This window comes from Rutidosis leptorrhynchoides, chromosome 1 (genome assembly GCF_046630445.1).
Source record: "Rutidosis leptorrhynchoides isolate AG116_Rl617_1_P2 chromosome 1, CSIRO_AGI_Rlap_v1, whole genome shotgun sequence".
Classification (NCBI taxonomy): Eukaryota; Viridiplantae; Streptophyta; class Magnoliopsida; order Asterales; family Asteraceae; genus Rutidosis; species Rutidosis leptorrhynchoides.
In genome coordinates, this window is record NC_092333.1 from 135,807,501 (window position 1) to 135,820,445 (window position 12,945).

At 34.2% G+C, this 12,945-nt stretch overlaps 1 protein-coding gene across 1 annotated transcript; it reads left to right on the top strand.

Annotated features, from left to right (window-relative positions):
* Positions 1-4,239: 4,239 nt before the first annotated feature.
* LOC139889349 (protein CNGC15b-like) lies at positions 4,240-9,940 on the top strand. The gene is made up of 8 exons (XM_071872308.1): positions 4,240-4,688; positions 5,170-5,271; positions 5,415-5,639; positions 7,523-8,119; positions 8,371-8,657; positions 8,742-8,853; positions 8,938-9,174; positions 9,263-9,940. Exons 1-8 carry the CDS (start codon positions 4,335-4,337, stop codon positions 9,938-9,940), a joined length of 2,592 nt encoding a protein of 863 aa, XP_071728409.1. The 5' UTR covers positions 4,240-4,334.
* The last annotated feature ends 3,005 nt before the right edge of the window (positions 9,941-12,945 follow it).

Here is a 12,945-nt window from a genome sequence, read left to right on the forward strand (position 1 = left end):
GAGAATTTAGTATTTGAATCTGCAGTTAAGAAAAGGTTAATAATAAGTATAATACACAACATGATGAAAACATAAACAAAAATGGTGACACAATAATAGTGGTAAAACGATAAAACAAAATATGATGTCATTTTATACCTGCTCACAAAGAGCTGTATTGGGTGTGATATGTGTTTTGAAATTTAAGTATTAGCCTGAAAAACTTAATCACAAGTAAATTCTTGATTAGTTCATGAGGGATATATAGTATCTAGCAAAAATACCAAGCAGATTATACATTTTTAAAATTTGTTTAATCAAAGATTGAACCGTGTGTTGACTGCATAAAACTTAATATCGTTGAACCCCACATTTATTGGCATGATCACAACAATGTTTCTAGTCAGAACTTCAAACAGTACTCTCAAACAATACCAAAGAGATTGAATTTCCTTTGATACAAAATGAAAATATGAAACAAAAACGCTATAGAATACCTTTACTACAAAAACACTCAGAAATTCCACTGCAATCGTGCAAACAACAACAAAACAAATAATGAGATACTACAAACTGCTTAAAATAAGAAACGCAAAAGAAAAAAAGTACTCAAATCAAAAACTTAAATTACAACTAAAGAGTGAAATTACCATACATGATGTGCAGAATTCTTCAAATTGTTCTTGAAACATGATATGATAAAAATCATATTATTTCAAACATAAAATTTAAAACTAACACGATATTAGTTCAATCATAACTGCAACTTTCATATATTCTTTCAAGCGTTTAATCAAGCACTTAGTGGGCAAAAACAAATCATCATTCAATCAACACATTCGTATACCTCAAACATAAGCTTATAAACATCAAACCACAACACAAATATTGGTTATACAAAATCTAAACAGAGCTTACCTCACGATTTACACCAAAATTGGGCAACATTGACGGATCATATCATGCGAAATTGGTCTTGACTGCTCCAACAATGTTGTTCCATTGAACCTGCAATTTAAACACTGACATTAAGGGACGGGGTTCATAGTCGTTCGATTCTCAGAAAAAAAAAGCAATATAATGAATATAATGATGATATATAATGAATTTTTCGGGTGCACCTGGTTCTTCATAAGAATGTGGTCCATGCTTCGACTCCTCATATCTCGGTTGTTGGTTTATCCACCTACCATATTAAAATAAAAGTAATGAAATAAATCACCCCACCTATAAAACAATACTGTAACATAAAAGTAATGAGTTGAAATAATAATGAGAGAAATTATAGATTGAGAACCAACCTGGAAACATGTAATTGAATATGTACTTAAGTAGTAACAAACACTTGATCGAGCGAAACTGCTGTTAACCCACTATAACCCTAAAGAACTTTTGACCCATTTCAAGCTGAACTAATTTTGACCCATTTAAATCTGAACTAATTTTGACCCATTTTAACCCGAAACTGCTTTTGACCCATTCTAACCACAAACCACTTTCGACCCGTTCTTAAAGTGACATTAAATGTAAGAATTGAGACGTACATTCGACCCGTTCTTAAAGTGCATGAAGTCACAACAAATTCAGAAAGTCCGTTGGTAAAGTACCTCCATATTTTCGAACCAGGCATGAAGTGACAACTATCAGTACTGATTTTTACCATCGATTCGTACGATGGTTGTGATTAGGCCTTGTATGGCGCTCCCGTGTGTTATCATATAGTTTAAACATGTATGTGATTACACAGATTCATTAGCGTAAAAAAATGTTGTCATATATCAAGTGGTAGAACATGCCAGTATTTGGAACACAGGAAACACTAACTAATTTGTGACACATTCATAGAACCCTTCGTTAAAAATTAAAACCTTAGTCTCTTATGATTGATCAATTGCATTCATTTAGTCAACCACATATTCTAGTCCAAAAAATACTATACTACCAACTGATAAGAATAAAGGTATCTTCTATGTATATACATTAAAAATGAAATTATGTGTACCAACTGATAAGAAATTGTGTGTACATCAGTTGGCATATTGATGGGTTTAAACACCTGACGTGCAGTTCAACCCCAACTCCAACAATTTATAGAATTTTACTTTTTCCCTTCTTTCTTTTATCTTGTTTGTTGTATCTGTATGACACACACACACAAAAAAAATATACATTATATGTAATAAATACTTTGAATCTGCTAGGCATCAACCCTAACTTATCTTCAGAAGGTTAATCATGAAGAAACATGAAGTAAAAGTAACAAATTTTTTTAAAGATAAAACAGTATTTTTGACCATCTCATAAGGAAATAGTTTGATTACAGATCGCTACATCTTGCTAAATTACGGTAAGAAATCACTTACTCTCAACTAATTGACTATACTATTCGTCAAGAATATATAAACGATTTATAACATAATCACGTGATTGTATGATATAGATGGAATGATTTATTATAAATTGTAATGAATTGAAGTTGCCTCTCCGACATAGAACCGGACAAACACACTTCGGGTACACCCGTTATCACTAACAGAGTAGAACACTCACCTACATAAACCTTCCCCTGTTTCTTCCTACCACTCATGTTGCACGCCAACAAAGAACACATACACCAACAACAAAAGCAAACAGGGTACTAATACTAACATCAACTAAAACTAATAACCAACAAACATAAGTCTAACCAAAGTTAACATCGACATCAACACGTAGTCACATTAATTCACAATGGTAACTACAAAAACGTAAGCAAAAAGCAGCACACTATCTATTTCAAAAACCATGTAGAGAATAAGATTTTGTTACCAGCGCAAACAAACGAACAAACAAAGAACGTTCAAAACACCGGAGCACCAGCAGTCCGAGCTAAGTTGAAAAAAGAAATAATCTGTAATTTAACACAAATATCTACAACTATATAAAAAGGTCAAAAATTCTGGTGCCATACAAACCTGAAACAGGTGAAAATACAAAAGAGCAACATGACGAAAAAAGATTAATTGCTCCTTATATTTGTTACCATTGACAACACCTGCATTTTTCGCAAGTTTTTTTTAATATATTGCACTGAAGAGCGGGTACATCATACCTGTTTATATCATTGCGTTGATACGTAGAAAATTTGAAACAGGGTTAATCTACTGAGATAACTTAGAAACCGATATAAGAAAATTTTGAAAAAATTAAATTTGGGCAAATTAAAAACCCGTTCACAAAAAAATCAAAATTTAGTAAATCAACAAACTTGTCGATTAGTTAGAAAAATTCGAATTCGTAATGAAAATTAACAAACCTGGTTACATATCGTGTTGTTGCAACTCGTTAATGCTTCGATCAATATATTGAGGCTTCACATAAGAAACACTGATTGATTTCACAATTACAATCCAAAATTTATATTGCTGATTCGGTCGTCTATTATCCGATTCATCATCCGATTGTTATCAATTTTACATTAATCGAGTTCAAAATGAAGCGAGTTCAGGAGGTTTGAGGGCGGTTGTGTTTTCTATGATGAAGATGATAATGAATCTGACGGATAAACATATTGTATGAGAGGAAGATGTGAAGTGGAGGTTATTGAGCGGTTAAAAAAGTGAAACCCTAAAAACTGATTGAAAGGGGTTATCTGTGGAATTCGAATTCAAGATTGATGGCCGAGTAAAACTGAAATAATAATGGGACACGCGTCATATTCTTGTAATTAAGTAAAATAATTCTGATTTCATTAAAAAATAACACGTGGATTATAGGCTGAAATTGAATGATGACTTGACACGTGGCAAATAATCTCTTGCTTTATGTGAGGAAAAAATTTTAATCCGTAGTTATGGATATCTTATACTACTGAGCATATTAAAAGATAAGATATAAGATATTAATAAAATCTAGAGTTAAGGTTGACAACTTAAAATAAAAAACATCAATAAAGAAATAGGGGAGGCCAAAATTCTTAATTTTATTTGTTCTACAATTATTTCATGTTTTTGTTCCAAAATATCTCTTAGTAAATTATAATAAAAAGTATTAAAAAATTTGTGTAAGTCTATAATTAAGGATAGTTTAAACAATTTATGTGAAAGAAATAAAATACATGCTGAAAATATCAATTCCCAAAACGGAAATTTGAGGAAACCCTAACTCTAGACCTAAAATAGTTGCAATGAGATAAGATACAAAACGGGTCGGATCAACCAATATACATCCACTATTATCCCTTTTTCTTGTACCCTATAAAACCCCTTCTTAGAAGCTAAACACAACCCTCTATCCCCTTACCACAAACCTTATCCACCTCTTCCCCTGCTTCTTCCAAGTGAAATTTCACAAATTTCACTCGAACCCTAAAATCAATGGCTTCATCAACATCATCCCTTCAATATCTAACCCTAGCTTCTTCAAAAACCCTATCTTTATCCAAAACCCAATTATCATCTTCAGTTTCCATTTCATCAATTAAACCATTTCCAAAGCTCTTTACTTTATCATCAACCAAGCTTTTTGAACCAACCCCATCTTCAAGAATCATCCGTACAGTTGCTGTTTCATCTGGGTTGGAACTTGATGAAGAACTTTCAGGTGATGATGAACAGCAGCAAAACTTCTCACCTGACTTGAAACTTTTTGTTGGTAATTTGCCGTTTAGTGTTGATAGTGCTGCACTTGCTGGTTTGTTTGAAGCTGCTGGCAATGTTGAAATGGTTGAGGTATACTACTTTACTCTACTTTAAACCCTAATTTTATTTTACTGCCTACTATTTTGTTATGTAATTTTGTGTTCATTTTAGTTATCACTCCTAATTTAGGCTTAATTTTGCATATGTATGTGTGAGTGTTTGTATATATGTTTAAGAAAAGTTGAGCAAGTGTAAGTTACAATACAAAACTTAGTGCTAAATCACATGTTAATATTACCAATGGAGGTTTGAATGAACTCAAAAGGCTAAAATTTGGACCCATGGTTGGATTAATTCAAATGTGTTTCAACTTTTTGTTGCTTTTATTTGATCCTCATCAAGTTTTTAAACTTGCTTATGTGTGAGTTAGTATTGGATCTTGTGGTTCTCTAATGTGTGGGCGCCCATGTGTGTATGTATATATTTATGTATCTATAGTGGTTTTGTATAATATTTCAATAAAGAAAGTTAGAATTTAGTATGTGTAATGAAGTGTGCTTTGTTTTTGTAGGTTATATATGACAAGGTTAGTGGAAGAAGCAGAGGTTTTGGGTTTGTTACTATGTCATCAGTTGAAGAAGTTGAGGAAGCTGTTCGCAAATTCAACGGCTATGTAAGTTTATATACTAGTATATTAATATTATACATATTTTTGGATAAAGATTCAAGTAGTGTGTATAAAGTTGAAAGCTTTATTGTTTTTAAGTTTCTTTAGATTATGATTTCGAGGTTTTCAATTGTTTGACACTTTGACAGGAGCTTGATGGGAGGGAAATTAGGGTGAACTCCGGCCCACCACCAAGGAGGGAAGAATCTTCGTTTGGTGGGCCCAGAGAAGGCGGCCGTTTTGGCGGCGGCGGTGGCGGAAGGAGTTTTGATAACACCAACAGAGTTTACGTTGGAAACCTTGCTTGGAGTGTTGACAATCTTGCTCTCGAAACTTTGTTTAGAGAACAAGGAAACGTTCTTGAAGCTAAGGTTGTTTACGATAGGGAGAGTGGTAGGTCAAGGGGTTTTGGTTTTGTAACTTATAGTTCTGCTGATGAAGTCAACAGCGCTATTGACTCCTTAAATGGAGTTGTAAGTGATTATTAATTCTTTTTGATATTGTTTTTTGTTGAATTTGTGTATGTGAAGGATGAATTTTGATTAAATTTGTCGTGTAGGATCTTGATGGAAGGAATATTCGAGTTAGCGTTGCTGAAGCTCCACAAAGGCGTCAGTTTTAGACAATTTTTGTGACGACTATTAGCAGAAAAGTGATAATTATATTGAAGCTGCTGCGTTTTGTCTAGGTGATGTTAAGAATTAGCAGGTTTTATAAGTTGCGTTGAGTTTTGTAATGTAAGGTTTCAAAAACTATATACTGATTTGTAATCTATCAATTTGTTGTATGCCAGTTGAATTTGTTTGAATGTTGTGTTAAAAAGCTGTAATCAGTTATGTTAATGTGTATTTGCAATCGGTCAATTGTACTCTAAACTTATGGGCATTGGAACTTATAGGGTTAATAAATGGTATCAAACTTGCTGTAATTTAGGTTTTAGAATTGAATACCACCTCTGATGATTATTGGTTTTTTCAGTAGCAAAAAGATAAATTTATAAAAATACAATAATGCAAATATACCCACTTTAGTAGTCAATCCAGTTAGTTTGAGACTATTACTCAACACTGCATTGTCTAGGCGTATGATATCAGTAACAAAGATGGAGCTTTCAAGGGGCCTTGACCCCTGAACTAAAAATGAAACTTTTACTCTTAAGTTGTGAAATGTTTGAACATTTGAATGAATTGAATCGGACCATATGAATGGGATATGATCAAAAATGTTGAAGCTTCGTAAAATTTTCGAGCTGTCACCGTTTTGGTCATATCTCGTTCATACGGATTCGGATTTAGTTGATTTAAAAGCTCAAACGCTCGTAACTTAAAAAGTAATTATACCTTAAGTTCAAATCCTCCCGTCCTTGAGAGGCCCTATCTTGTTAAGGATATCACTATCGTACTAAAAATTTATATTGTACGCTAAAATCATTTGGTCTTCTTGATCATATCCGTACCCCTTTAAAATCTTCAAGCTCCGTCACTGATCATCAGTAATATCATTTCATAAAATCGGTAAGATGTTATAATTCGTTTAAAGATCTCAGACTCGAATCTCAACAAGGTAAACATATTGGGGTAATTGCGGAAATGGTAAGAAACAGTAAATAAATATTCGGTTAGGCTGGGTCTGTCTGAGTCAAATATTCAAATTCTGATTAAACGAAGTAAGAGGATCCTACTTGATAGTCAAATGATCTCTTGGTTTGTATCTACACTTATCTTTTATTTATTCCTTTTCTTGTATCTTTTGTTGCTCTGTATTCTAGTATAACTTTATGCTTTGAAAATAACAACTACCCAAAAATATGAGACAAATATAAGAACAACCCAAACCTTTTCACAACATCAGTCAAATTAGTATTAATATTAAGTGAACTCTTAACCACTTAAATCGGCACAAGTTGACAATATCAGTAATATACCATTTTAGTCTATAAAATACTGTAATTTTCATAATATCATTTACAGTTCATAGCTAACCAACTTCATCAGCTGAAGTAATCAGCTTTTGAGTTACCTCAACAACATGAATACTTCGAAACGATACACAAGGTTAAGAAAATTACACATTATTCATCTATGATTGATAGTTAGTTATTTATGATTAGTTACTAATTGTTTTTTTTTTTTTTTTTTTTTTTTTTTTTTTTTTTTTTTTTTTTGGTATCAGATTTGATGCTGATGTTAATGCTGATGTCGATGTTGAAACGCCGGAGCAAAAAGCTTCATCGTTAAAGAAAGATGATCCGAAAAAGCTTTCACGAGCATTCTCAGAGGATTACGCAAAAACCGACAACACAATTTTGGACCCTCGAGGCAAACGTACGCAACAATGGAACCAATTGTTTCTAATCGCAGCTCTGTTTTCGCTCGCTGTAGACCCTTTATTTTTTTACCTGCCTGTGATCAAAGAGAATATGTGTTTGGACGAAGACGTAAAACTCAAAACGACACTCACTATCATCCGAACAATTGTTGATGTGTTTTACGCTCTCAAAATTTACATTCGGTTTCGTACTGCTTACATGGCGCCTTCTTCACGTTTGCTTGGTAGAGGCGAGTTGATTCTTGATTCGGGTAGCATTTCTGAGAGGTATCTCAAGGGTGAATTTTGGCTCGATTTCTTGGCTACACTTCCGGTCCCACAAGTGATGACATGGTTTCATATTCTTGATGGCGATATGATGAGTACAAACACGAGCGTGTTATACTTTATCATGATTCAGTTCTTCTTACGGCTTTATCTCACGTTTAGACTCGGGACCCACATATCAAAACAAGCAGGCCTCGTTGCTAATGTCGCGTGGGTCGGGGCCGCTTATAATCTTGTTCTTTTTATGTTGGCTGCTCATGTATGTTTTACCATCATGCTCAGATTGCATCAATTATAGTATTTATGCAAACTAATATTTTTTTAGGATTTTTCTAATGGCAGCCTTAGGATTGTTGTTAACCTGCAAAGAAGAGCTGTACAATTCAATAACCGTCACTTACAATCGTTATATGCACGTTAACGACAAACCCTATGGCTGTTGTTAGAAAATATCCATTTTTTTTTTTTGTATTATTAATATTAATATTATTACTATATATGTTTGTGAAGGTTATTGGAGCGATGTGGTATCTTTTATCGATCGAGAGACAAGGGCTATGTTGGGTAGAGATATGTGATAAGGAAGTCGAATGCAATCATCGATATTTCGATTGTTTTGATGTGAAAAATCCTCGTCGAGAAGCATGGTATCTAACGAGCAATGTATCGATTATATGTGCTGATGTTGACAATTACCAATATGGGCTCGTTGAGGATTCGGTTCAATACTCTATCGCTTCGAGTAACTTCTATCAAAAATACTCATATTGTCTCTGGTGGGGCCTTAGAGGCTTAAGGTAACCTAAGACCCATAAACCCTTAACTTCTTTCGAATGTAGGACAAATATGTCGACCTGTACTAAAGTTTTCGAGCTTTGCAGTTCTGCAGGACAAGAACTTCAATCAAGTCCATTTCCAGCGGAAACACACTTTTGCATACTCATTGCCATTACAGGATTAATCCTCTTTGCTTTGCTTATTGGCAATATGCAAGTAAAACTATTTTTTATTTATTAAAAATCTGGATTGAAAATGTTATCTTATGAGTTATGAATTTGATGTTATTTTGAAAAACAGCAATATCTGGAGTCAAGAACTAAGCGATTAGAGGAGTACAGGGTAAAACGGATGGATACTGAGCAATGGATGCACCATAGACATCTACCATATGAACTAAGGGAGCGTGTGCGTAAACACGATCTATATAAATGGATCACAACTCGAGGTGTTGATGAACAAGAAATTTTACGTGCCCTTCCTCTAGATATCCGAAGAGATATCAAACGTTATGTATGTGCAGAGCTCGTTCGAAGGGTGAGTTTCTTTGATCGATACATTTTACTTGTATTATCACTTTAATCTACTGGACTTTTGGTGTAATAAATTATGTGAATGTGAACAGGTCCCGTTATTTGATCAAATGGATGAGCGCACGGTGGATGCAATATGTGAAAGGCTAAAACCTGTGATTGCGACACATGGAACGTGCCTAATTAGAGAAGGTGACCCCACTAATGAAATGCTTTTTATAATGCGGGGTCATTTAGATTCCTACACTACAGGAGGGGGCCGATCGGGCTTTTTTAACCAATGTGAGATCGGCCCTGGAGATTTTTGTGGTGAGGAACTGCTGACGTGGGCACTGGACCCACGTCCAAAAGTCATAATCCCATCATCTACACGTACAGTCACTGCCATCACTGAGGTGGAAGCTTTTGCTCTCACCTCAAAAGACTTGAAATTTGTGGCGACACAGTTTCGTAAGCTGCATAGCAAGAAACTTAGACACACTTTCAGGGTTCATTCGCACCAATGGAGAACTTGGGCTGCTTGTTTCATACAAGCGGCATGGAGTCGTTACAAAAGGAGAAAAGACGTTGAAATACTAAAAGATAAAGAGAGTTTAAGCACTAATTTGAAGAACAGATCAGGCAGAAAGGAAACCGGCTTAGCGAAATTGGCAACTATTGTAAGAAGAGGAAGGGGATATGACGATGATGATGATGTCTTTCGTAGCCCCGTTCCAAAGCCCAAGGATCCTGAGTTTTTGGATGATTGTAATCATTGTAATGAGGGTTAAGTTTCATAACTTTGTTAATAATGATGGTTTTTCATTATGCATTTGATTAAAAGATTCCAAACATTTTGGCATTTGTATTGTTTGTTGCATAATGATTGAAGTTCTCATCTTTTTGACTCAATTGATCATTCATGTTAGTTCTAATCCATATGATTGTGAAAGTAATTATTTATGATTGCGGAAAATATGTATATTTAGTTAAAGAATGTATGCAAGTTCAGTAAAAATTAACTAATTTGGCTAGTTGGGTTAATAAGTATCAAGTATAGAATTTACATAATTTGGCTAGCACAAAAACAGAATTATACCGAAATATATCGAGTTATAAAATTACAATGGACGAACTATGGTTATCCAAATATCAGAAAATTAAGTTATTTTTTAACACAAATGTCTCGTACCATATTTCTTTTGTCTGAGAGATTCGTAATTGTTTCATCATAACATTAGCATGTGATTCTCTTTCTACGACACCAAGAAGACAACGTTAATAGTAAATGTAGTACTAATTTACAATTTACAAATATATATAATCAAACAATACATTATATAAACTTAAACTATAATCATTAAACGAAAATTAATAAACCTAACATACTAAATAGTGTAAAACGATAAATCAAAGAAGGTAAACATCTGGGCTGCTCGAAAAATCGAAACTAGTAAGTATTAGAAATTAGAAAGTTAAAAATTAAAAAATTAATTAAGATTATTGATAAAAAAAAAAAAAAAAAAAAAAAATAACTAAAAAGATAAAAGGAAAATCACCATTTCTAGTTAACAGTTGAACTCTTGACCATTATTCCAGATAGTTACTGGACTATGCCGCGTTTATAAATATCGTATGGTGACTTGATGGGCTGTTGGATATATAGATCCGAAGAAGAAGTGGACTGGTGTCATTATAATGACCGGCTATTTATATGGTTGATGGGCTAGCTCCTTGTTGGTTTGTAGGGCTGACTCGTGGCACAGGCCACCACTCCGCCTCTGTAGAATGTGTTGTGTGCATACATTAGCATCTTGGGTCAATCACCAAAATACCCATTTTTTTGGCCTTTTCTGAGCTGGAACCCTTTTTTTTTTTTTTTGAGAATTTGCCCGCGCAAGGCGCAAGTATCTTTAGACCTTGTGACCTTGCGGCTTGCGCCTTTGCGTGTAAACGCAAGGCGCAAGGATAAGGGCTTGCGTCCTTGCGTCCTTGCGCCTTATCAGAATGGATTTTTCCTGATTTCTGGATAAGATTTTTTTGGATTCTTTGTACCTTTACGGATAAGATTATGTACCTGTCTATTTAATGAGGCTAGAACTCCAGATTAATAATTTTATTTTACTTCATTTTCAAAAAGATCAAGTCATTAGAGCATCGTTAAGGTACCAACTTTTATCTATTTTTTCACTAATTTGTGTCTTAATGAGCTGTAGTAATGATGAAGCATTTGTTGTTCATGTATGTTGTGGAGGTAATTTTGAATTTGTTAACAACATACCTATGTATCTGCCTCTTGACTGTTTTAGAACCAGATTAAAACTACCACTTGCTCCACAAAAACTAATAAATCGAAGAGTATTGTTAAGGAAAATTCTCAAAAAAATTGAATTGCCACCTAATGCACCTGTTTCGCTAAGATATATTGATAATAATCATATTTTTGATATTACTGATGATCATGAAGATTTTTTTGAGTTTTTAAAACACGCTGTCACAAACGAGCCTATTGATATTTATGTTGTCGACAAAGTTAGAATGCTTCAACCCGGACAAAATTCACAAACACACCAGCCCCAACAAAATCCACAAACACACCATCTCCAACAAAACCTCCGGATTCTCGAGTCTCAACCAAACAAACAAACTCACCATCTGCAAAAAGAACAGGATGAAATACACAATTCCGAACCAAACCTCGAAACACACTATTCGGAAGAAAAACAGGCTGAAATACCACCTCCAAACACAGAAGAATTTGACTTCTTCAACCATGGCGCCGAGAACGTGTGTAAAATAAAAAAAATAGAGAACCCGTTTATACCTGTTGTTGGGTCTAGTGAATCGGATGAAGCAAGTGACGAGGAAGATGAAGATGAAGAAGATGAAGAAAAACAAGATGTATTCTGGAATATGCCAACTCTACACAGTCAGCAAGATGAAGAAAACCCAGAATTTACGACCCCAATTCCAACCACGTATCAGGTATCTGATTTGGTCAAAGTTCGTCAAACGTTTTCGAACAAGGAAGAATTCCTAAACCAGCTATTTACAAAATGCCTTGAAGAAAACTTTCAAATAAAGCCTGTAAAGTCAGACAAATCTCGGTACACCGCTAAATATGTGTTGCCAAATTGTGAGTGGAAATGTAGTGCATACAAAATAAGACACACTGAAAACTTTATGGTTAAAAAGTTGCATGACGTACACACTTGCTCACGCACACAAATTATGGGAAACAATAAACATGCTACTAAAAAGGTGTTGGGTAGTATTCTTATGGATTCGTTCAAGGCTGCTAATCGAGAGTATAAACCAAAAGATATACGTGATGATGTAGCTAATCGGTTTAGAGTGAGTGTATCATACAATCAAGCATGGAGGGTGATAGTGCTCCAAATGAACATATATTTAGTAGCAATATCCTCCCAATATGTAAATTATTTAGTTGTAATTGTTCCATATTCAAGTAATATTCGTTTATATTTAATAAGTGCGAAGACAAAAGGCGAAAACGAAGAATTGAAGACGGAAAGGTCCAAAATGCTCAAATGTACAAAGATACAATTAAAGTGGTTCAAATTATTGATGAAGAACGTCTAAAAATGACAAGAGTACAAGTTGCGAAACGCAAAGTACACGATATAAAATAATACGCGAAGACGTCCGAAAATCCGGAACCGGGACCCGAGCCAAGAAGAAACGCCCGACGCAACGGACCAAAAATATCTAGTCTACTATGCACAAGAATAAAATATAATATATAAATAATTATATTAATTATTTATATATTTAT

Bases quoted from the DNA above. Each gene is read 5' to 3' on its own strand.
- LOC139889349 (XM_071872308.1), top strand. From the start codon at position 4,335: ATGGCTTCATCAACATCATCCCTTCAATATCTAACCCTAGCTTCTTCA. The intron at 4,689-5,169 runs GTATACTACTTT...TTGTTTTTGTAG, and splicing joins GCAATGTTGAAATGGTTGAG to GTTATATATGACAAGGTTAG. The intron at 8,658-8,741 runs GTAACCTAAGAC...CGAGCTTTGCAG, and splicing joins TGGGGCCTTAGAGGCTTAAG to TTCTGCAGGACAAGAACTTC.